At 44.5% G+C, this 25634-nt stretch overlaps 1 protein-coding gene across 3 annotated transcripts in view; it reads left to right on the top strand.

The window, feature by feature from the left end:
* Window positions 1-25634, top strand: part of Gmeb1 (glucocorticoid modulatory element binding protein 1) — a 46467-nt gene that overhangs the window by 7994 nt on the left and 12839 nt on the right. For 2 of the 3 annotated variants that reach the window (XM_036179433.1, XM_036179435.1), the window contains exons 2-7: window positions 1376-1530; window positions 12335-12417; window positions 15303-15427; window positions 18646-18749; window positions 21206-21363; window positions 24975-25106. In XM_036179433.1, the coding sequence (XP_036035326.1) occupies window positions 1403-1530; window positions 12335-12417; window positions 15303-15427; window positions 18646-18749; window positions 21206-21363; window positions 24975-25106 (730 nt within the window). In that variant the 5' untranslated portion in view covers window positions 1376-1402. Of the gene's footprint in view, window positions 1-1372; window positions 1531-12334; window positions 12418-15302; window positions 15428-18645; window positions 18750-21205; window positions 21364-24974; window positions 25107-25634 lie in introns of all 3 variants that reach the window. The other variant, XM_036179434.1, reaches the window with a different exon arrangement.

The following is a 25634-nucleotide window of genomic DNA, read 5'->3' as shown; positions in this document are numbered from 1 at the left end:
CATCTCCATTCACACTGAGGAGCTGAGGTGTTCCTGTGACCCTCCTGGAGGGACACACCTGAGTCCCAGCACTCGCAGTGGGAGCAGGAAGATCAGGAGTTCAAGATCATTCTCAGCTCCATAGCAAGTTTCAAGTCAGCCATTTGAGACTCCGTCTCTAAAAATAAAACAAGAACATAAAGTTCTTAGAGCCAGGCTTGGTGACTCACACCCTGTAATTCAAGCACATTGAAGCTGAGGCAGAAGGATTGCTTTGAGTTTGAGACTAGGCTGGGCTTCAGAATGAGACCTAGTCTCAGAAAGAAAAGTTTTTGGCCTCTTGGTGGTGGTCTATGCCTTTAATCCCTGCATCAAGATCTCTGAGTTTGAGGCCAGCCTGGTCTACAGAGCAAGTTCCAGGACAGCCAGGACTGCACAGAGAAACCTTGTCTAAGAAAGAGAAAGGAAGGAAGGAAGAAAAGGTTCTTAGAGATTATACAGTGAATTCAACATTTATTAACAGCTATGCAGCTGAACTCAGATACTGAATATTTATGAAGGAGAGCACTGTATGCAATGTCATGTAGTTGATATGAAATGGCTACTTGGTCTTAAAATAGGTACGATTCATACTTTCCAGAGCCCACTCTTTGGGATGGAATTAGTATGTGTTGTAAATTGATCCACAGAAAAACAAGCTAGATGTGGTGCATGCTCGTAATGCCAGTGCTTGGGAAGCAGAGGTGGGCAGATCAGCAAATGGAAGCCAGCCTGGACTACTTATTGATATTCCCTTCTCAAAAGAAAACAAAGGCCTTTGATCTCAGAAGCAGGAGACAGAGGCAGGTTCATCTTTGAGTTTGAGGCGAGCCTGGTCTACATACTGAGTTCCAGGTCAGACAGCATTTCTTTGTGAGACTATGTCTTTGTGTTTTTTGTTTGTTTGTTTGTTTTTCTCGAGACAGGGTTTCTCTGTGTAGCTTTGCGCCTTTCCTGGAACTCACTTGGTAGCCCAGGCTGGCCTTTGAACTCACAGAGATCTGCCTGGCTCTGCTTCCCGAGTGCTGGGATTAAAAGCATGCACCACTACCGCCCAGCCGAGACTGTCTTAAAAACAAAACAACAAGCTAGCTACCAATTTGATATCTCTAACTTGAGAGGAGAAGAGATGCACAATGAGGTCTGAGAGGCTGGTAGAGTTAGTTCTGGCAAACCACTGGGTGAGTCACATGTACAATGAAAGCTTACTAAGAGCCTGTGTCAGCTTCTGTCAGCTCCCTCTCAGTCCTCATTCCTGACAGAGGATGGTGACTCCGGGGCTCTCAGAACTGTTGGTTATCTCGGCATTCCTTTCTTTCAAAGATGAAGTCATCATGCTTCTTGTTTCTCCCAGCAGTCCCAGCTAGCTGACTTCATGTGAAAGATGGCTAATGCGGAAGTGGGTGTCCCAGTGGGAGATGTGGTTGTGGTACCCACTGAAGGAAATGAAGGGGAGAACCCTGAAGACACTAAAACCCAAGTGATCTTGCAGTTACAGCCTGTGCAACAAGGGTAAGTAGCTGGAGATTTGGCTGTTCTGAAAGGTATTATTGGGAGATTAAAGGATGGGAAATAGGAACTGCAGGAGTTTAGTACAGCATGAGCACTGGCGTCAGTCAGAGGTGGCTGAGGTTCATCTCAGGAATAGGCCCTCCCGCTGTCACCTTAGGGCTTTTTGTTTTAGTTAGTTTTAGTTTTTGTAACTTTTGAGACAGTCTCATGTAGCCCCAGGCTTGCCTCAAACTTACTATGTTGTAAAGGGTAGCTTTGAACTCCTGATCTTCCTACCTTTTCTTCCCAATTACTAGGGTTACAGATGTATGTAACCATGCCAAGTTGTCACTCACTTCTGACTACAGCAGCTGTTTCCTAGTGTCCCTCTCTGTCTTTACAGTGTGAGCTCTCTGAGGGTGAGTTACACGGCTCCCTCATCTTCTCTGTCCACACTATTTAACACAGGGCCCAGCTGCATGTTTCTCAAATGCAGTGTTGACTCAGAGACTAAGCAAGGCACCTCCAAAGATATTCCTACTATAAGCTCTGAAATTCTCCTGATCGGTAGATTATCGAGCTGAGTCTATCACAAGTGTCTGTCCACTGCCCCCATGATGATGCGTTATGAACGTGTTAGAAGAATAGAGTACAAGATCCTCGCCAGCATGAGGCTTGCCATCTAGTTGTAAAACAAACGTATACATGTATATAGTATGGAATCCTTACATAGTGAAGGCTAAGAAGAGTGGAGTGGCCTGGGACTTCAGAGGATCACAGTCAATTAGAAAGGAAAGTTGACTAAGATTCTTTTGCAATGTCCAGAGTCAAACCTGGAACCTTTCTCATGCTGCACAGGTCATCTGCCCCTGAGCTATGCTATATGCTAGCCCTAAGAAATAAAATTTAACAAGTTTTTCTTTCAAGCTGGGCAGTGGTGGCACACACCTTTAATCTCAGGACTTGGGAGGTAGAGGCAGTTGGATCTCTGAGTTTGAGGCCAGCCTGGTCTACAGAGTGAGATCCAGGACAGCCAGGGCTACACAGTGAAACCCTGTCTCAAAACGAAACAAGAAGCGGGAATGGGAAGAGGGGGATCTGTGGTTGGTATGTAAAATTAATAAAAAAAAAATTTACAGAGCTAAACAGAGAATTCTCAACAGAAGAATCTCAAATAGCCAAAAGACATTTAAGGAAATGTTCAACATCCTTAGCCATCAGGGAAATGCAAATCAAAACAACTCTGAGATACCATCTTATGCCTGTCAGAATGGCTTAAGATCAAAAACACAGATGACAGCTTATGTTGGAGAGGATGTGGAGAAAGGGGAACTATCCTTCACTGCTGGTGGGAATGCAATCTTGTACAGCCACTCTGGAAATCAGTATGGCAGATCTCAGAAAATTGAGAATCAACCTACCTCAAGACCCAGCAATACTACTCCTGGGCATATACCCAAAGGATACTCAATCATACCACAAGGATACCTGTTCGACTATGTTCATAGCAGCATTATTTGTAATAGCCAGAACCTGGAAACAACCTAGATGCCCTTCAACCAAAGAATGGATAAAGAAAATGTGGTACATTTACACAATGGAGTATTACGAAGTGGTATAAAACAATGTCATCATGAAATTTGTAGGCAAATGGATGGAACTAGAAAATATCATCCTGAGTGAGGTAACCCAGAGCCAGAAAGACAGACACGGTATGTACTCATAAGTGAATATTAGATGCAAAGCAAAGGATAACCAGGCTACAGTCCACAACCCCAGAGAATCTAGGTAAAGAGGAGGACACTAAGAGGGACACACATGGATCACCCCAGGAAGGGGAAAGGGTTAAGATCTCCTGGGTAAACTTGGAGGAGGGAGTAGAGGGGAGGGGATGGGAGGTGGGACCATGAGGGCTCAAGATGGCCTAGTTGGGGGAGAGACAGGGAGGGCGAGCAATGAAAGAGATATCTTGACAGAGTGTATCATTAAGGGGGTGGGGAGGAATCTGCAGATAGGGAAAACCCAGGAACTCACAAGATTGTCCCCAGCTAAGACTCATAGCAATGGTGGAAAGGATGCTTGAACTAGCCTTCCCCTGTACTCGGATTGGTGACTGCCCTAATTGTCATCATAGAACCTTCATCCAGTCACTGATGGAAGCAGATGCAGAGACCCACAGCCAAGCACTTGGCCAAGATACTCAAGTTCAGTTGAAGAGAGGGAGGATGGATTATAAGAGCAAGGGGGTCAGAATCATGGTGGGAAAAACCACAGAGAGAGCCGACCCAAGACAGTGGGAGCTTACGGACTCTGGACTGACAGCTGGGGAACTTGCATGGGATGGAACTAGGCCTCTGAATGTGGGTGAAAGTTGCATAGCTTGATGTGTTTGTGGGTCCCCTGGCAATGGGACCAGGACTTATCCTGGGTACACGAACTGGCTTTTTAGAGCCCATTCCCTATGGTGTGATGCCTTACTCAGCCTTGATGGAAGGAGGAGGGGCTGGGTCCTGCCCCAACTTGGTGTGCCAGCCTGTGTTGACTACCCAAGGGACGCCTTACTCCCTATGAGGAGGGCCTGGGGTGGGATGGGGGTAGATGGCAAGGGATGGGAGAAGGGATGGAAGGCAGAACAGGGGTTGCTATGTAAAAGAAAAGGAAAAAAATTTTTAAATAAAAAATGAATTAAGGGGTTGGGGATTTAGCTCAGTGGTAGAGCGCTTGCCTAGCAAGCACAAGGCTCTGGGTTCGGTCCTCAGCTCCGGCAAAAAAAGAAAAAAAAAGATTTAAAAAGAAAAAAATGGAATACATTTATTTTAGATCTAAAAATATTAAAGTCAATTAAGATCTTTAAAAAAAGGAGGGGGCGGGCTGGAGAGATGGCTCAGTGGTTAAGAGTGCTGGCTGCTCTTCCAGAGGGCCTGAGTTCAATTCCCAGCAACCACATGGTGGCTCACAACCAACTATAATGGGATCTGATGCCCTCTTCTGGTATGTAGGGATACATGCAGATGGAACATTCATACCTTATATATATAAATTAAAAATAAAAACAAAACAAAGCCAAAACATACACACATTTTTGTTTCGTTTTGTTTTTTCAGACAGGGTTTCTCTGTGTAGTCCTGGAACTCACTCTGTTGACCAGGCTGGCCTCGAACTCACAAAGATCCGCTGTCTCTGCTTCCCAAGTGCACACATACATTTCAATGTATAAAATTTGGCGTTGGAGAAATGGCTCAGTAGTTAAGAACACTGACTGCTCTTGAATGGGACCCTGATTCAGTTCCTAGCACCCACATGGTAGTGGGCATTGTATGCATGTAGTGTACCTGTATGCAGGTATTCATTCATAAAAGTAAATCTGCTTTTAAAAAATCACAGACCAGTGGCTGGAGAGATGGCTCAGAGGTTAAGAGCACTGGCTGTTCTTCCAGAGGTCCTGAGTTCAGTTCCACACGGTGGCTCACAACCATCTACAATGAGAGATCTGGTGCCCTCTTCTGGCCTGCATCCTGAACACTCGCTGTATACATTAAAAAAAAAAAAAAAAAAAAAAAAATCACAAACCAAACCAAGAAACATTGAGGCCGGGTAGTGGTGGTGCACACCTGTAATCCCAGCACTCAGGAGGCAGAGGCAGGTGGATCTCTGTGAGTTCGAGGCCAGCCTGGTCTACCAAGCAAGTTCCAGGACAGGCTCCAAAGCTACAGAGAAACCCTGTCTCAAAAAAAAAAAAAGAAAAGAAAAGAAAAAAGAAAGAAAGAAACATTGAGGTGTAACTGGACCATCAAACAAAAAATGGTACGAGGACAACCAAGGTAGGATAGTTGCTTCCAAAGCTGGGGGTGGAGTTGAGGTGAGGTGGAGGAGCATTTATACTTTATTTTTTTTGTTTGTTTCTTTTGAAACAGAGTCTTTACTGGGTAGCACAGATTTGCCTTGTATTCTCAGCCATCTGCCTCTACCTCATAAATGCTGATATTAGGGTATACAAGACGGCCTCCAGCTTTTTGTTTTTAATATTTGTAAATTAATTTTTAAAATTCTGGGTATATCTTTGCACAGACATGTGCATATGGGTGTAGGTGCACATAGATACCAGAGGAGGCAGTCAGATCTCCTGGAGCTACAGTTATAGGTAGTTGTGAGCCACCGAATGTGGGCAGGTCCTCTGGAAAAACAGTGTTCTTAACCTCAGAGCCATCTCTTCAGCAGTACCCTTCTTTTTCTTTTTTTGCAAATAGGATCTCAGCGTGTCCTTGAACTCACTATAAAGCCCAGACTTCAAACTAGAAATCCTCTTGCCTTAGCTTCCCAAGTGTTGGAATTACAGGCATGCAGCACTAAACTTCTATTTGAACTTTTCCAGATATTTGTTATGTACATGTTTGCAGGAGTGCATTAGGCAGCAAAGGTAGATTGGAACAGTCTTCCCATGTGTACACAAAGAAGCTGGCATACTGTATGAGATGATACTTTAGGTATTTTTGTTTAGTTTTGTTTTTGATTTTCGAGGCAGGGTTTCTTTGTGTTGTTTTGGTGCCTGTCCTAGAACTAGCTCTATAGACCAGGCTGGCCTTGAACTCATAGAGATCCACCTGCCTCTGCCTCCCGAGTGCTGGAGGAAAACAAAGGTTAAGCTGTAGGCCTATTTTTTTTTTAAGATTTATTTATTTATTATGTATACAGAAGAGGGCACCAGATTTCATTACAGATGGGGATCGAACTCAGGACCTCTGGAAGGGCAGTCAGTGCTCTTAACCTCTGAGCCATCTCTCCAGCCCACTGTAGGCCTACTATAAAGTGAACCTATTAATATAAAAGTATCAAAACCAAACCAAAACAAAACCTTTGTTTTCCCCCATATACAATGAGATATCTAGAAAGCTTTTTACTAATTCTAGGGAAGGATTGGAGTATATTTCAGTGATTAAGCACTTGCCTGACATGGGCAAGGCCCTGAGTTCACATTTCTATCACTGCAAATGATGATTTCCAGAGCTTTCCATAATAGCATAAAAGAAAATATATTCAGCATGTACTTTTTTGAGAGAGAGAGGGGGTGGGGGGAGGGAGAGAGAGTGAGTAAGTACTGGGGAGAAGTGCATGCATGGTGGGGTATGCATGTAAATCCAGTACTTGGGAGTTGTAGGATAATCAGAGACTTAAGGCTATGCTCAGGTGCATAGCAAATTTGAGGCCAGTCTGAACTACAAGGAACCCAATCTCAAAACAAACAAAAATCCATTGAAAAGGCCCAGTAACTACAAGAGTGTCCTGGAAATGTCACCCAGTACTTCCTTGGTATTCAGAAGGCCCCGAGTTACATCTTCAGCATTTCAAATAAAATAAACCATCTCTAAATGGTTATTAATTTTTTCAAATAAATCTCTTTTATAACATATTTAGAGTTCTCAGAAGAAATGAAGGTCCTAAGATTCTGTCACCGTTCTTGACTTTCCAAGCCATTTTGGATTCATAATGAACAGTTTTTGTTTTCATTTTGTTGATGTTGTTCTTTGTTTTTAATGTGTATGGATGTTTGAGCACCAGGTGCATACAGTGTCCGCAGAAGCCAGAAAAGGACCTGGAGTTAGAGATGTTTGTTAACCTATATTTCGGTGCTGGTGACTAAACTTGGCATCTCAAGTGGGCATGGTGATGAACACCTTTGTTTTTGTTTTGTTTTTTGATAAAGCGATTTTCTGTGTTGCCCTGGCTGTCCTGGAACTCACTTTGTAGACCAGGTTCTGCCTCACGAGTACTGGAATTAAAGGCATGGGACACCACCACCTGGTTATGAGGAACACCTTTAATCCCAGTTGTTGTTTTTTTTAAAGATTTATTTATTATGTATACATTGTACTGCCTGCATGCCAGAAGAGGGCGCCAGATCTCATTACAGATGGTTGTGAGCCACCATGTGGTTGCTGGGAATTGAACTCAGGACCTCTGGAAGAACAGCCAGTGCTCTTAACCTCTGAGCCATCTCTCCAGCCCTAATCCCAGTTTTTTACTTAGCATTCCTCTATTTGATTTGTTCATGTGGTCTTATAACTACTATTGAAATTATGTTCAGAACTCAAAGACTTTGGCAACACATCAAACATATCACAAACCTAAAGACAGCTGTTATACATTTAACCTCAGCATCCAGTTCTGCTTTTGGATCACACAGAATCAATAACTAATTCATACAGAAAATAACTAAATATCTTAGCCAGCCTTAGCTCAGTCTACATCTTAAATGTGGGCAACACCTGAAAACTATTGGTAACACAGTTGCATGTGACTGTGACAAGTATGTCTGAACCACACAAGCTGGCATCTGAGTGGCTCCTGACTTTTCTTGTCTCCCTGAAACACTGCACTCCTTTGATGACTTACTTCCTGGTCCAAATAATTAGTGTAGAATAACATCTTTTGTAGTCAGTGACACACTAGAGACATTCAGTAGGGACACATGACAGAGAGTTTATTCTGAAGACTGTAGTAAGTTAGAGCCCAGGGTGGAGCCTTGAGTATCAGTCACTGCAGTGAGTTCCCATCGTGGTGATGTCTTCATCTCCTGAGGCAGGTGGAATACCTGTTTGGAGAAGGACCATTTCCTGCTTCTCTGTGTCTCCTTATCCTCTATCAGTGTTAGTCAGTAGCTGTGACAAGCCTGGGGCTGGGCTACTTTGTGGAAGTCTAATCTGTGAACTGTTTATTAAGACAGGTGGAGAGTGGAGCTCAGTTGATTCATTGTTGTCTATGAGCATGAGGTCCTGAGTTTTATCCCCAGCAATGCAAAAAATACAAAAACAAACACCGTTGGGCTGGGAGGTGGTGGCGCACACCTGTAATCCCAGCATTTGGGAGGCAGAGGCAGGTGGATCTCTGTGAGTTCAAGGCCAGCCTGGTCTACAAAGTGAGTTTCAGGACAGCCTCCAAAGCTACTGAGAAACAAACAAACAAACAAAAACACTGTATCTAAAGCTGGGAATGATGGCAATGCCTGTAATTTCAACACTGTGGAGGCAGGAGGATCACTTTGAACTCTAGGCCAGCCTAATCAACTTACTATGACCTGTCTCAAAATAAAAAGTAAAAAATAAGCTAGGTGGTGGCACACACCTTTAACCCCAGCACTTGGGAGGCAGAGGCAGGTGGATCTCAGTGAATTCAAGACCAGACTGGTCTATAGTGCAAGTTCCAGGACAGAACCCTGGGCTAGCATCTGACAGGTTCTGGGTTCAGTCCCTAGAACTACAAGAACGAAGAAACACATTTTCAGTGTTTTATTTTTGATGTTTTTTGTTTGTTTGTTTGCTTTTCGAGACAGGGTTTCTCTGTGAAGCTTTGAAGCCTGTCTTGGACTAGCTCTGTGGACCAGGCTGGCCTCGAACTCACAGAGATTCGCCTGCCTCTGCCTCCTGAGTGCTGGAATTACAGGTGTGCACCACCACTGCCTGGCATTCAGTGTTTTAAAAAGAGGAGAATCCCATAATTGTTCTGCTGGAGTGTACAGGATTGATGAGATGGGCTGGGCAAGCTGTTCCAGGCTGGACATTAATGACGCCCGAGTCAAAGGGTAGCAGTGGCATTAGAGGCAGGGAGAACAACTGGTGTCACAAAGGTCTGTCTGGCAAGATTTGACAACCACGCAGGAACTGGGGGAACTCCAGCAGAAGGGCTGGTGTGTGGTTTTGTCACAGAGTGCCTATCTAGCATGCATAAGGGACCAGGTTTAATCTCCACTAAAACAAAAAAAGAAAGAAAAAAAAAGGATTCAAGAAAGGGGAAGAAATAAAAGCAGTTGCCATCCCATCCCAAGAGCAGGAAGGAGAGGAAGAGGTATGTCTAGCGCAGTGCCCAGGTCCCATCCACTGTGCCAGGTGACACCAGTGATAAGGATGGAGAGGATGGGGGACAAGAGACAAGAAGATGGCTTTTTTAAAAAAATGATTTGTTTTGCCAGGCGGTGGTGGTGTACACCTTTAATCCCAGCACTCGGGAGGCAGAGGCAGGTGGATCTCTGTGAGTTCGAAGCCAGCCTGGTCTACAGAGCTAGTCCAGGACAGGACAGGCTCCAAAGCTACAGAGAAACCCTGTCTCGAAAAACCAAAAAAAAAAAAAAAAAAAGATTTACTTTTATTTTATCAGTGTTTTGCCTGTATATATATGTCTGTGTGAGGGTGTTGGATTCTGGAGTTACAGAAAGTTATGAGCTGCCATGTGGGTGCTGAAAATTGAACCTGGGTCCTCCAGAGGAGCAGTCAGTGCTCTTAAGCACCAAGCCATCTCTGCAGCCCAGAGTATATAGCTTTTGTATCGTTTGGTTTTGTTTGAGACAGTCTCCTGTGTATTCTAGGTTGACCTAGAATTCCTGGCCCTCCCGCTTCTATCTCCCAAGTGCTGGGACTGCAGGTGTGTGACGCCAGCTCAGGAATAAAAAAGTACATGGTGATTATTGCAAGCATAATGAGCACAGGGACGTTCTTTGAGATAAAAATGTCCAAATATGCTTGCTTGTTCACTGAGCGTTGTGCATTGTGGTGTGAAGTTCAAAGGGGAGGTCTGCACTAGAAGTGTCACCACAGAGGTGGACCAGCACCCACGCAAAGAAGAGTGTACAGGCCATGCTATCAGATAACAAGATGTAAGGATTAATGTAGAGGGATTTGCTCCGCCCATGACCTTGGGCTATAGGGCCAGAAGGAGGTGGTGCTTTTTGCCCTTGTGACCTCTTAAAAGGAAATAGAGAGGGGTCACATGCCCCTTCTTCTGGTTGCCTTCGAGGTGGATTCACTCCCAGTCAGATCAGAGGACGACTTCAGCTGTCTACTCTGTTCTGTATTTTAGAGTGTATTTCCTCAATTTATATCTTAATACATCCCTACTACTCATTAAAAAAGAGGAGAGGAGAGATGGCCCAGTGGTTAAGAGCATTGACTGATGTTTCAGAGGAACCAGGTTCAATTCCCAGGTCTTCTGGAGTCCAATCACACCAGGATAATAAAGAAATAAATAAATAAAAGGAAGGGACCATGTGACCCCTTTCCCTTTCCTTTAAGAGGTCACGTACAGGGCTGGAGAGATGGCTCAGAGGTTAAGAGCACTGACTGCTCCTCCAGAGGACCCAGGTTCAATTTTCAGCAACCACATGGTGGCTCACAACCATCTGTAATGAGATCTGGTGCCCTCTTCTGTATACACAATAAATAAAATCTTTTAAAAGAGGTCAAGTATGGGGCTGGAGAGATGGCTCAGAGGTTAAGAGCACAGACTGCTCTTCCAGAGGTCCTGAGTTCAATTCCTAGCAACCACATGGTGGCTCACAACCATCTTTAATAAGGTCTGGTGCTCTCTTCTGGTCATACATGCTGTATAGAGGTCAAGTACAAGGAAGCACCGCCTCCTGGCTCTATAGCCCAAGGTTGTGGACAGAGTAAATACCACTACAAATTAACCCGTTAGGCTGATTACAGAAATGAAAGGAAGGATATCTGAGGTGTTAGGTTACCTGAGCTGAGAATGTACCTTGAGGAAGATCTGCTTTACCTAACCTACCCCCTCAAAGTCCCAAATAGGCCCAGTCCTGATTAGCTGCCTAGAGCAGATGGCATTGGGTGTGTTCCAGTGGTGTCTTGCATAGATAGCCTCCTGTTTGGTGGAGCCTCTAGTGATTGCTGGTTACCTGGGCCAGTTCCATGTTGATTGGTTTGTTTCTATATGCTTGGTTTATGTCAATAATTTAGTTCTGATGCCCTGAAAGTCTAAAACACCAAAAAAAAAAAACAATGCTAAAATGTCCAGGTTTCGGCAAGGGTCATTGTTTCTGGGTCATCTGCTGCTTCCTGTCTTGCACTGTCTGCTGACTCTACTTTTGGCAAATGAATGTTATGAAAAAGTCTATCTTGTACTTGAAACAGCACTCTTATATCTTGTGCATTTAAAGCAGTGGTTCTCAACATGTGGGTCATGACCCCTCTGAGAGTTGACCCTTTCACAGGGGTCCACTAAGAGCATCAGAAAACACAGATATTTACATTACAATTCATAACAGGGGTTGGAGATTTAGCTCAGTGGTAGAGCGCTTGCCTAGCAAGTGCAAAGCCCTAGGTTCAATCCTTAACTCAAAAAAAAAAAACAAAAAACCCAACAACCACAATTCATAACAGTAGCAAAATTAGTTATAAAGTAGCAATGAAAATAATTTTATGGTCGGCGGTCACTAAAACATGGGGAATTCTATTAAAGGGTAGCAGCATTAGGAAGGTTGAAAACCAGTGATTTAAAGTTATTGAGGAAGGGGCTGGAGAGCTGGCTCAGTAGTTAAAAGAGAGCATGTTGCTCTTCTGTAGGACCCAAGTTCAGTTCATCAGGCAGCTCACAGTCACTTGTAACTCCAACTCCATGGTTCTGACACCCCCTTCTGTTCTTCTAGGCACATACACACATTCATGCGCATTCTCATACACCAGTGTGTATGTGTGCAAGCAATCACGTGGTTTTGTACATTTAAGCAACAAATCTTTAAAGTTATTACAGAAAAAGTCTGTGTAATACAGTAGCAAGGGAGTACATATAGCAAATACTAATTTACTTGGGGTGAGGTGAGTTGTTTTCATTTTCCTGGCCTTAACTGCTAAGCAGTTCTGGACCTCTTAGAGTTTAAAGTACAGTAGGAAACTTGTCAAAGTACTAAGGTAGTGTTGTAAAATATACTTACTTGACTCGTTTTGGGATACATTAAAACAAATGTCTGAACTCTGTGCTGTGAGTATTAATTTTTTCACGATCTGTGGAGTTTGTTTATGGATGGACATTTTTCCAACAGGGTTTATGATGCTGGGTCAGAGAACAACGCAGCAGTTGTAGCTGTAGAAACCCACACGATACACAAAATTGAAGAAGGAATTGGTAAGTCTTTCTGCCGTTCTATCCAGTACCTTTGACTTCAGCTTGTTGGTTGAGAGTTTCTATATATTTTTGCTTTTAAATTTCTGGGGGTGAAACCTGGGATCTTGTTCAAGCCATGCTGGTGCTCCACTACTGAGCTGTGCCCCCAGCCTATCATTTCTGGCCTTTCATGTCTTACTTTCTGTCTCCACCAATGCAGTGTGCTTACCAATACTGCTAATTAACATGGCAGACTTATGGTGGTGCATGCTTTAATCCTAGCACACAGGAGGCAGAGGCAGACAGACCTCTAAGTTCCAGGTTCCTAGACAGCAAGGACTACATAGGAAAATTTGTTGTTGTTGTTGTTGTTGTTTTGTTTTTTGTTTTTTGTTTATTTTTGGTTTTTCAAGACAAGATTTCTCTGTGTAGCTTTGCACCTTTCCTGGAACTTGCTTTGTAGCCCAGGCTGGCGTCAAACTTACCGAGATCCGCCTGCCTCTGCCTCCCGAGTGCTGGGATTAAAGGTGTGCGCCACCACTGCCTGCTTTTTTACATTTTTCACTGTTTTTGAGAAACTCACTTCTCGGCTGGAGAGATGTCTCAGAGGTTAAGAGCCCTGGCTGCTCTTCCAGAGGTCCTGAGTTCAATTCCCAGCACCCACATGGTGGCTCACAACCATCTGTAATGAGATCTGGTGCCCTCTTCTGGCACGCAGGCATACATGCAGATAGAACACTGTATACATAATAAATAAATCTTAAAAAAAGAAAAGAAGAGAGAGAGAGAGAGAGAGAGAGAGAGAGAGAGAAAGAAAGAAAACTGTCTCAAAAAACTAACTAACCAACCAAAAAGACGGCAGACCTGTCACTTGATCACCTAATATCAATATGCTACAAGAGCCAAAAAAAATGTTTTTGTCTATAAAAATCCTATAAAGAGGCATGGGATAAAATATTTAGCTTGAGTCTCTATGTGGGATCCCTAAACACTGTTGGTGTGGGGATTGAAGATAAAACAAAACAGAAAGGACCATGGGGGCCTGTGATGTTAATCTGTAAATCTAGCTACTCAGGAAGCTGAGGCAAGAGAATCACAGGTTTGGGGCCAATCTGCACTACAGAGTACATTAAGGCCAGAAGGTTACGTGTGTAAATTCAGTAGTAAAATGCTTGCCTGGCATGTGCAAAGACCTAGATTCAGTCTGCAGCCATCCCCACCTCCACCCCTCATCCGCACTGGCATGGTGAGGCCAGCCTGAAATCCTAACAGTTGAGGGGTTGAGACAGGAAGACTATGTTTGAGGTTGGACTGTGTAGCAAAACCCTGCCTTAAAAAGTAATCCCACAATGGAAAGGGAGCTTTTAGATTGGTCCATGTCGTTAGGTGAGGCTGCAGGTGAAGACTGAAGAGGCATTGTATTGACTGGGAAATTGTCAATGAAAGAAAACTTCGAATCTAAGGAAATCTGACTTTTTTTACATTTTTCTTTCTTTCCTTTTTTTTTTTTTTGAGATAGGGTTTCTCTGTGTAGTTTTGGTGCCTGTCCTGGAACTCACTCTGTAGACCAGGCTAGCCTCGAACTCACAGAGATTCACCTGGCTTTGCCTCCCAGTGCTGGGATTAAAAAAAAGAGCACTGGCTGCTCTTCCACAGGACCCAGTTTCAATTCCCAGCACCCATATGACAACTCTGTCTGGAACTCCAGTTCCAGTGATTCTGACACCCTCGCACAAACACACATGCAGGCAAAACGCCAATGCACATAAACAAACAAACAAACAAATAAATAAATAAAACAGGAGTTCAAAGCCATCCTTGGCTACATAAAAAGTTCATGACAGTTTGAAACTGTCTCAAAAACAAACAAAAGAATTACAGTAGCACATGTAAAGGTTTATGGTAGGGTTGGCCATGTAGCTCAGTGGTATAACACTTAAGTAGCATGTATAATGCTCTGGGTTTTATCCTCAACAACATGCAAAACAAACAAATATGGGGGCTGGAGAGACGGCTCAGCAGTTACAATTGCTTGCCTTCGTATATGGAGGCAAACCTGCAACATGAGTTCAGTCTCCAGAACCCACATAAAGGTGGAAGAAGAGGATGCTCTCCAGAGTTGTCCATCTCCACAGCATGATGCGCATGCCCTCCCCAATAAGAATCAATAATTTTTTGTTGTTGTTGTTTTTTGAGACAGAGTTTCTCTATATAGTTTTGGTGCCTGTCTTGGATCTCGCTCTGTAGCCCAGGCTGACCTCAAACTCACAGAGATCACCTGGCTCTGCCTCCAGGGTGCTGGGATTAAAGGTGTGCGTGACCACTGCCCAGCAAATAATATTTTTAAGTTAAAAAAATATAGAGAGAGAATATGTCATTAGAGTGTTACCTCATTGGTGCCTTGGTGAGACATAGCTCTATGTCAAACTTCAGAAGTCCTCCTGGGGCTGGAGAGATTACTAAGTGTTAAGAGCACTTGCTGCAAGGACCTGGCTTAGCTTCCCAGTGCTCATGAGGCAACTCACAGTCATGTGACTCCAGGACCAGGGCAGCCAGTGCTTTCTTCTGATCTCTGCAGGCATCAGGCACACAACTGGTGCACAGACTTTCATGTGGGCAAAACACCCATGCACATAAAATAAGAATTTAAAAAATGTTTTATTTTTATTTTTCAAAGAGTGCCTTGTTAGTAGTGGAAATATTGCCCAGTTGGTAGAGTGCAAGGATCAGTTATTCGAGGTCATTATTGCTGTATACTGAGTTCAAGGCCAGCCTGAGCTACATGAGACCCTATCTTAAAAAAAAAAAAAATATGGCCTGAAAGGAACCCGAAAACTGTACATTTGGATTTTAAGTTTAGGGAAGAATTGTTCAGTGAACAGTGGATTGCTTTTTTTCATTTTCAGATGCAAGTAGTATAGAAGCAAACGAGGATATGGAAATTGCTTACCCTATAACCTGTGGAGAGAGTAAAGCCATCCTCCTCTGGAAGAAGTTTGTGTGTCCGGGAATAAATGTGAAGTGCGTCAAGGTAATTGTCTCCTCTTGAGGTTTTGTTTCAGTGACTTCTCTCTGTCTTTCACCAGATCAGCTTCTGCAGGGAAATGGAGCACTCTGATCTAGGGTCTGGAGCATGCTGGGCAAGTGCTATTTGTTCAGTTATTTTGCGTGGCGCCCACGCAGGGCAAAGGAGGTTTGCAGCATGGTTTCTTCTCTCCTTTCCCGTGTGGATTCATCTGAGGCTTGAACTCTGCTTGTCAGGCTTGGCAGCTGCAGTTCCTGCATGGTTTGGGTCCTGGAACCCTGGCTAGGGCATGTAGGGGATGAAGAAAGACAACCACATATACAGTAAAGCTGGGGTCAGGTGGAGTTCTCTAACTGCTACCTACAACCTCAGTGTATTAAAATCTGGGTACAGCACAGAGAAAAAGGTTAGGTAGTCTTGGTACAATAGGTCTGTGTAGGTGTAAACATCTGGAAGCTGCAGTTGCTAGTCTGGGCTTACACTGATCAAGTATTCATTCATAAGCACTTGTACTTGGAAGCCTGGGCCGTGTGGGTAAAGATTTTTGTCAGTTGCCCCATGGTCTGAGGCTTTGGGCTTTCTTGGCATGGCTGCACCCATGTCAAAATATACATCCTCAGCCGGCGGGCATAGTGGTGCACACCTTTAATCCCAGGACTTGAGAGGCAGAGGCAAGGCCAGCCTGGTCTGTAGAGTGAGTTCCAGGACAGACGGCTACATAGTGAGACCCTATCTTGAAACAGCGACAACAAAAATACTCATTCCTTCCGGGCTTCCCTCCCTCCTTCAAGGTCTGCCCCTTCCTACAGGTGGCAAATGCCTTCATCAGCTGAGCTGTCTCGCTGTCCCCACAGCTTTGTTCTTACGGCGTCACAATGAAAAACCTAAGGATCTTGAAATAAAATGGGTCTAGCCCTAGCTCCACTGGTGCACGAGACTTGTGCAAGCAGAGAGTATTGTCTGTTCCACCAAGGCAAACCTCGTCCATATGATGCCTCGGTGGTGATGGCAGGACCTTGTGCATGACAAAGGCTGTCCCTGTGTGGTACCTGATATATAATAGTGTTTGATAAGTGTTCAACAGGTAAGTGAACGAATGGCCAGAACCCTTCTCTATCTCTGCCGAGCCATGTGATTTTGAGCAGGATGTTTAATAATGAAAATTTCATAGCCTTTCTGGGCATTGTAGTGCACACCTTTAATCCCAGCACTCAGGAGGCAGAGGTAGGCAGGGGCAGGCAGATCTCTGAGTTTGAGGCCTGCTTGGTCTATGAAGTGAGTTCCAGGAGAGTTGGGGCTGCACAAAGAAACTCTTGAGCCTTAGGTATTAAAATAGTAATCATTCTCATCAATATACATACAGCTATATATATAGCACATACACTGTGTTATAGTAAACAAGATCATAAATGTAACATACCTTGGACTGGTATGCATTATAATAGGCTTCATTCAGAATTGTTGTTAAGAATAAGTAAGGTGTGATAGGTCATGCCTGTAATCCCAGCATGGAGGCAGTAGGATTTAAGTTTGAGGCTAAGAGGTGATGGAGTAGGACCCTGTCTCAAAAAACCCAAAAGGTATGGTGGTGCACTTTAAATGACAGCACTTGGAGGCAGAGGCAGGTGGATCCCTGTGAGTTCAGGGCCAACCTTGTCTACACTCACGGAGTCCTAGATCAGCCAGGGCTGTATGGTGAAACCCTGACCCCCAAAAACAAAACAAACAAATCTCATGAGAGCCAGGCATGGTGGTATACACCCTTAATTCCAGCACTTGGGAGGCAAAGGCAGGCAGATTGCTGTGAGTTCAACGCCAGTCTGGTTCCAGGCCAGTCAGAGCTGTACAGTGAGATCCTGCTTCAGGAAAAAAAAAATTAAAGAAGAAAAATCTCCTCAGAGCATCTGTAAATAGCTGTTCATTCTGCTTCCACTGGTGGCCACAGTGGTTCATTTTGCCTCCTTTGGTGGCCACAGTGATGATCTCTGCACATGGTCATGTTGCCTCCTCATGGGAGTTTAGTATTACCAGCCTAGGCTAAGAAGGGCTGCAGAGTCTGAGGCTCTGCAGTGTTCATGGTTTCTACTATATTTACTCTAACATCTTGAATCCCTAGGAAATAATGAACTAGGTGGCTGGAGAAATGGTGCAGTGTTAAAAGCATTGGCTGCTGTTCCAGAGGACCTGGGTTCAGTTTCCAGCATCTATATAGCAGCTCAGAACCAGTCTATATAACTCCAGTTTCAGGGGATCTGTCACGTCTTCAGGCCTCTGTGGGCAGTGCACGTGTGTGGTGCACAGACACGTATGCAGGCAAAACATCCTTGCACATATGATAAACATCAATCTTTATAAGGGTCTTCAGTGTGTATTGGTGAAATTATTAAGGCCACTCCAAATAGTTAAAAGGGAGGTTATTTTGGGGCGTAACTTACAAATGAAGGGATAGGTAGGTTGTAGGGTCTGGCAAAGGTATGGCGCAGTCTGGCGGTGTTCTCTGGAGTGCTCTGCTCTGTCTACCTCCTGGCACCAAGAGATCCCTCTCCTTTGGATCCTGGGTCTTCAGCATCCTCTCACAGCCCCGCCTTGTGGGCGTGACCATTACCGAAGCCTCAATGGGGGTTGGAACTTCCAAGCCAAGGCTGGAATGGCTACCCACTACAAGTGGTGTGTGTGTGTGTGTGTGTGTGTGTGTGTGTGTGTGTGTGAGAGAGAGAGAGAGAGAGAGAGAGAGAGAGAGAGAGAGAGAGAGACTGACTGACTGACTTCTGCTGCTGGACTGAGTATTCCAGGCTAACCAGTCTTCCAGCTTCCCATCTCACAACAAGAGTGCTGGAACTACAGATGCAGTTCACGTTTTTTAAGTGATTTCTGTAGTCTTGCACAATTGGCACTTTTACATATGAGTTATCTTCCTGGCCCATTCATCTTTAGTGCTACTTAGATTTCTTCAGTTACTTGACCAGCCTCTGGAACACTAGACCCAACCCCCTGTTTCATGATATAAATGGATTTGTTTATTTCTTGTCCTCATCCTCTGTAACTTTGTCCTAGGAAAGGACAGGTACTCAGAGAAGGATAGTGTTTGGTATCATGGGACAGGGGGTTGATTGGCACTGATATGGCTTATAGCATTGTATGGGGTTTTGTATAGAGCAAGTAGCATTATTTCATTCTTTCTATGTTCACACTGGACCACCTTGGATTTTTCTTTTGTACTTTAGTTCAATGATCAGTTGATCAGCCCCAAGCACTTTGTTCATCTGGCTGGCAAGTCCACCCTGAAGGACTGGAAGAGAGCCATCCGTCTAGGCGGCATCATGCTCAGGTGAGTGCTAGGACATCACATGCATCTCAATGAAGAACTGAGTCAGGGCAGAACCTTCTACACTATTTGACCTGCATTGACCTTTTTTTTTTTTTTTTTTGCTTTGTGATACTAGGGTTGGAACCCAGAGCCTTGGGCATGCTATGTAAGCACTCTACCACTGAATTATAACCCCTGTAACCTCTAACTATTAAATCAAACTAATTAACTTTTCCCAGCATCTACACTAGATTTTTCATTCTTTCTTTTTAGATTTTTGAGTCTCATGTAGGTCCATTTAGCCCAGAACTTGTTGTGTAGCCATGCTGGTTTAGGGTGCTGATGTCAGGAGGTTGGACGGAATCTGTTTTTGGTAGAGCAGCTCCAAGTAGCTGACTGTCCTCCCTGTCATCCTCACAGAGAGAGAGCAAAGCTAGGTGCTGAGTAATTGCACCAGCGTGATTGACAGATCCTATGATACCCTGTTCAAATAGAAGACCACTATTGAGAAATACCAGGCATAGTGTTTGTAGTCTCTGCCATCACTGTCTAACAGACAAATGTCAGCATATGGAATAGCCCTCACCCAACAAGTTTACCATTGTAGTTTACCATTTTTTTATTTGTTCTAATTTTATGTGCATTGGTATTTTGTCATGCGTGTCGGGTCCCCTGGAATTGGATTCACAGACAGCTGTGAGCTGCCATGTGGGTAGTGGGAATTGAACCTAGATCCTCTGGAAGAGCAGCCAGTGCTCTTGACTGCTGAGCCATCTCTCCAACCCCCTTAAAAACAAAAATTTTAAGGTCAAGAATTAGAAGTGTCCAGCCATGTGTGGTGACACCTTTAATCTCGGCACATGGGAGGCAGAGGCAGGAAGATCTCAAGTTTAAGGTCAAGTGTAGAAACAACACACAGACAAGGGGCTGCTTCCACTAGGTACAATTTCTCAGTGATAGAGACACACCCTAGGCCCTGGGCTCATTATAGTTGAAGGATTTGAGAGGAATGCCTTTCCTTTCTTTCTGTTTTCTTCTTGACTTGTTTTATCTGCCCGGGAAGATGTTAAAAGGACTCAGAAGGACTAGAGATCTATCTGTTAGTAAAAGCCAAGTGACAGGATGACGGAGTGTGAAATGCTTCCTGGTTTGCTCATGGTCTGCAATAGTGGGTCTCATGGATTTTTGTTACAAAGACATTTTCCAGCAGGGATTAACATCATCAACGTTGTACAGTATTTCTAGGAGACTTCTTTTGTTTGTTTGTTTGTTTGAGACAGGGTTTCTCTGAAGTCCTGGCTTTCCTGGAACTCGCTTTGTAGACCAGGCTGGCTTGTAATTCCCTGAGAGCCACCTGCCTCTGCCTTCATCTCCTGAGTGCTGGGATTAAAGGCCCACACCACCACTGCCCTGCCTCTAGGAGACTTCTTTTTTTTCTTTTTAAAGGTTTATTAATTATGTACACTGTATTCTGTCAGCATGTGTCCTTGCAGGCCAGAAGAGGGCACCAGATCTCATTACAGATGGTTGTGAGCCACCATGTGGTTGCTGGGAATTGAACTCAGGACCTCTGGAAGAGCAGCCAGTGCTCTTAACCACTGAGCCACCTCTCTAGCCCCATCTCTAGGAGACTTCTTGACTTTGTAAATTTTACTTACTTTTTGCTGTTCGCTTGAATTGACAGCCTCCCACATGCTGGACAAGGAGTCCGCTGCTGTGCCATGGCTTCTAGCAGCTGGACTCTAGTCCCTCACTGTTTTCCCTCTTTCCTTCCTCCCCTCTCTTCCTTCTTCTCTCTGCCTCTTTGTCTTCTGAAATGTTTTATCTCGAAAAGTGGCAATAAACTAGGCATTCTGGAACTGATACTAGCCAGGTGTGGTGGGTGGTGCCTGTCTCTAATCTTAGTTCTTTTGTTTGTTTGTTTGTTTTTGTTTTTCCAGACAGGGTTTCTCTGTGTAGTTTTGGTGTCTGTCCTGGATCTCTGTAGACCAGGTTGGCTCTGTAGATCAGGCTGGCCTCGAACTCACAGAGATCCGCCTGCTTCTGCCTCCCAAGTGCTGTTACCACTGTCAGGCTTGTGGTTGTTTGTTTTTGAGACAGGGTTTCACTGTGTAACCCAGTATTGCCTGGAACTTGCTGTGTAGACGAGGTTGACCTTGAACTTACTGGGCCTCTGCCTCCCGAGTGCCGGGCCTTTCAGCCTTGGTTTTTACTGACATTCTTAGTGTATCTAAAGCTTGGTGAAGCATACTGATGCTGAGGAAACTCAGGAGAGAAATGGCAGTCAATGCGGGCAGGACCAATGGACATTTTATAATTCCAGTTAGAACTGTCATAGTGCGATGGCTTCAGATTATTAGGCCCTTTTAATTTTCACTATGGACTCAGCAGATTGTTCCGTCTGCCCCTTAGTTCTCATAGTTCCCATAGTTCTCATAGGTGAACCGCGGGCTCAACTGCTTCTTGTCTCTGGACAGGAAAATGATGGACTCTGGACAGATCGATTTTTACCAGCATGACAAAGTTTGCTCCAATACCTGTAGGAGCACCAAGTTCGACCTCCTCATCAGCAGCGCGAGAGCTCCAGTGCCAGGCCAGCAGACAAGTGTGGTGCAGACCCCCACCTCGGCCGATGGTAGGGGGTAGGAAACCACCCGGAAAGCTACTGCCTTCACCAGCCTTCCCTTCTCCTTGCTCATCGCTTCTCCCTTGTGGTTTTGTTTTTGAGACCCTGTCTCACCGTGTAGCCCAGGCTGGACTTGTACTTCCTGTGGTTTTCTTGCTTCTGCCTCCCCAGTGCTAGAATCACAAACAAACCACCATGCCTGGGTCCCTGGTATTTCTCTTTCCAGTACCTGTGAGCACTGATGTGCTTTTGTGCTGTATTATAAGGTATTACAGCAATCTCGGCTAGAGTCTTAAGCCCTAGAAACAGGTTCCTTCTTTCCTCTTTTTTTTAAAAAGATTTATTTATTTATTATATATACAGCATGTATGACTGCAGGCCAGAAGAGGGCACCAGATCTCACTACAGATGGTTGTGAGCCACCATGTGGTTGCTGGGAATTGAACTCAGGATCTCTGGAAGAGCAGCCAGTGCTCTTAACCTCTGAGCCATCTCTCCAGCCCTCCTTCTTTCCTCTTAAAATGACTCATTTTTGTTTGGTTTGAGACTAGGTTTTTGTAACCCAGGCTGACTTTAAATTCATGACTGTTCTCCTCTCTCAACCTCTAGAATGTTGGGATTATAGGCTTGAATCACCTATGCCTAGCTTATTCTCTTTCTCTCTTTTTTTTGGGGGGGGGGTGTTTTTCAAGACAATGTTTCCTGTGTTGCCCAGCAATCCTTTCTCTCCGCCTCCCAAGTGCTGGGATTAAAGGCGTGTGTCATTATACTCAGCATGCCTGGCTATTTTAATTGATTCTCTTTTTTTGCTTGTTTGTTTTGGTTTTTAGAGACAGGGTTTCTCTGTGTTGTTTCGGGTGCCTGTCCTGGATCTCTCTCTGTAGCCCAGGCTGGTCTCAGATTCACAGAGATCCGCCTGGCTCTGCCTCCCAAGTGCTGGGATTAAAGGCGTGCGCCCCTGCTGCCTGGCTGTAATGGATTCTTGTTGGCCAACTCTCTTCCTTGTTTTTCTTTTCTTTTTGCACTCTCGTAATCACCATCAGTACTGCCTGTGCGTGTTGGGCAGATTCTCTATCTCTAACTTAATTTCCAGCATTCTTTGTTTGTGTTTGTTTTGGTGTTTGAACAGGGTTTCTCTGCGTAGCCCTGACTGTCCTGGACTAGCTCTGTGGACCAGGCTGACCTCGAACTCAGAGATCTGCCTGCCTCTGCCTCTCCAGTACTGAGATTATAAAGGCAGGAGCCACCACTTGGCTTATTTCCAGTGTTCTTCTTTCTTACAGTGCGTACCAAGCATTAGAGAGATGTTCTGTACTTAAGGGCTTGAGTAAGCTGAATAGTGCTCCCACTTTCCTACCAGTCTCCAGGCAAGTCAAGGTTGAGTGGAGCCTTGATAAGATTAGAAAGGTAGATTAGAATGTTCAAATGTTGAATAGGCGGGCATCCGTGGCTGGGCTGAGCAGACCACTGCCTGAGTGAGCCTCAGCTTACCAACCTAGACTTCCTCACAGATCAGTAAATTGGGCACACATTGACCCTCAGGCTTTGTTTGTTTGGACGAGGCCTTCCTATAGAGTCCTGGCTGGCCTGGACTTTGCTTATACACCAGCTCAAACTTAGGACCAACCTTTTGTTTGTTGTTGCTGCTGTCTCTTTCTTTTGATTTGATTTGTTTTGAGACATAGTCTGATTATGTAGTCCAAGCTGGCCTAGGACGCCTCCTGAGTGCTGGGTTTCCAGGCCTGTGGTAGATACTATGCTCAACTGACCTTTAGTGCTTTTGAATTTGGGTCTTGAGCTCCTTATCATCTAGGGGAGAGGGGAGAGAGAGGGGAAGAGAGGGAGAAGGAGACTATATGAATATGAGTTCTGGCGGATTTAGTCACGGCCTCTGGAGACACCACAGTTGTGTAAAATGTGTCTCAGCTGCTCTTATCAAGCCTTGGGTATGAGGGCATCCAGGCTGGTCTTGGATTCACAGCGACTTTTCTGCTTCAGCTTCCCGAGTGCTGGAATTATATATAGTCCTGACCCACCTCACGTGTCTTTGTGGGGTTAATTTGGTTTAGTTTTTGGTGAACTCACACATTCTGAGAGTAACCAATAGGAGAGTAAAAACCAAATCTCTCAGAGCCTAAATGCCACTTCAGAAAAGTGTCTAGCAGAAGATTTTCATGTATTTGACTCTTTGCTTAGAAAAGGAAGAATGTTCCAAACTGATTTTTTAAAAAATATTTATCTATTATGTACACAGAAGAGGGCGCCAGGTCTCATTACAGATGGTTGTGAGCCACCATGTGGTTGCTGGGAATTGAACTCAGGACCTCTGGAAGAGCAGCCAATATTCTTAACCTCTGAGCCATCACTCCAGCCCTCAAGTAAAGTTTTGATGAATAAAAATAAGTCAGTGTGGCTGGTGGCTCCCAACCATCTGTAATGAGATCTGGCGCCCTCTTCTGGCCTGCGGACAGAACACTGTATACGTAATAAGTAAATCTTTAAAAAACAGAAACAGAAGCTGTACTTGACTGTCCACGCCCTGCTGTCTCTTTGGCTATCGCTGTCCTCCAGTATGTAGAGCTCACGTGTGGCTGTCGGAGCTGCTTTGATTTTTCTTAGTTCTTGTTCAGCTTCTTAGAGACGATTGAAAGGTAGTGTGTGTGAATGTGTGTGTTTTAAGATTTATTTGAGGCCGGGCCATGGTGGCGCATGCCTGTAATCCCAGCACTCGGGAGGCAGAGCCAGGCGGATCTCTGTGAGTTTGAGGCCAGCCTGGGCTACAGAGTGAGTTCCAGGAAAGGCACAAAGCTACACAGAGAAACCCTGTCTCGGAAAAAAAAAACAAAAAAGATTAATTTGAATCATGTGTGTGCATGCGTATGGGTGTGTGTCTGTCTGTGTGGGTATGTGCATGTATATGTGGGTGCCCATAGAAGCCAACAGAGTTGAATCCCCTTGGAGCTGGAGTGACAGACAGTTGTGACCTGCCTGATGATATGGGCACTGGGAACTGAACACCAGTCCTCTGCAAGAGCATGTTCCCTTAACCATTGAACCATCTTTCCAGTTCCATGTCTCTGTCTATTGTGCATGGATCTCTTATGTGATCTTTTTTGTCTCTCTTTCTCTTGCTTTCTCATCCCAGCTGGTTCATTAGCTCAGGCTGATTCATTAGCTATGACAACTTCAGATATTCCAGATGCTTACTATCAAACATGTTTATAGTAGGGCTCATGACAAGTACACTGCTTTGAAATGACCCTGGGTCTTTCTCATCCTCAGGAAGTGTGCAGTGGGTGGCCTGACAGGCATACCTACCCTCAGTCACTTTCAAAAACATCTGCCTGCCTGGGAAGCAGACTGCCCTTGGAAGGTTTTGTTGTTGTTTTCCTTTGCCTTTTCTATTCAGAGTAAAAAGAAAGCTTTTTCTTTGAAAGGCAAGTTTTCTTTAGAAAACTCTGTGTATATCCTGACTTACCTAGAGATCTACATTTTAAAACATAGACACTAGGCAAGAGGCAGCATGCTAAAAATCACATCGTCTTTCTGACTTTATGAGAGAGGATAACTGATTTTTCCTCATAAAATTGATGGCTTTGTTTCTAATGGACCCTGCTTAGGTAACATCACACAGATTGCCATCTCAGAGGAGAGCATGGAAGAGGCTGGGCTGGAGTGGAACTCGGCTCTCACTGCCGCTGTCACCATGGCCACAGAGGAGGGCATCAAAAAAGAATCAGAAGAAATTTCAGGTACTTTCCTGTGTAGCCACGCCCTCCAGTGTAGTCCCGTCTTCCCGTCGGTGTAGGACCTCTTCGTCATGTCTGCTTGTCTTCCTCATAAAGATGGGTGCTAACTATAGCTGGGGTCATCTCCTTGGAAATCACGTTTACACATGGAGGGGCTGAGAGTTAAGGTGGTCCGAGACTAGTCATATAGCACGTGTCAGAGCTGAACTGTTTGGTTGTTTGACCCCATTGTCCATGCTTTTCTTATTACCAGCTGTCCCCATCTCTGGGTCATTTCTTAGGTAAATCAAACTTGGAGATGTTAGAAGGAAAAATTAGGCAGCAGGTAGCATAAAGTATAGTGAGTGTTAATTCCCTGGGGACCAGGAAAGCTTCATCATTCTTCTCTTCTTCTCACCATTCATTTCATAACTATCTGTTGCCTGTTTGACTTAGCTACCTCCCTAGGGAAACTTGTAGGCCCTCCCACCCAGCTGTTTGGTTTAGTGTAGAACTAGAGGGAATATCTTTAATTAATATTTAGCTTAATAT

The sequence above is a fragment of the Onychomys torridus genome, chromosome 2, assembly GCF_903995425.1.
Source record: "Onychomys torridus chromosome 2, mOncTor1.1, whole genome shotgun sequence".
Taxonomy (NCBI): Eukaryota; Metazoa; Chordata; class Mammalia; order Rodentia; family Cricetidae; genus Onychomys; species Onychomys torridus.
The sequence above is the reverse complement of the archived record's forward strand: the minus strand, read 5'-3'. Positions and strand labels throughout refer to the sequence as shown.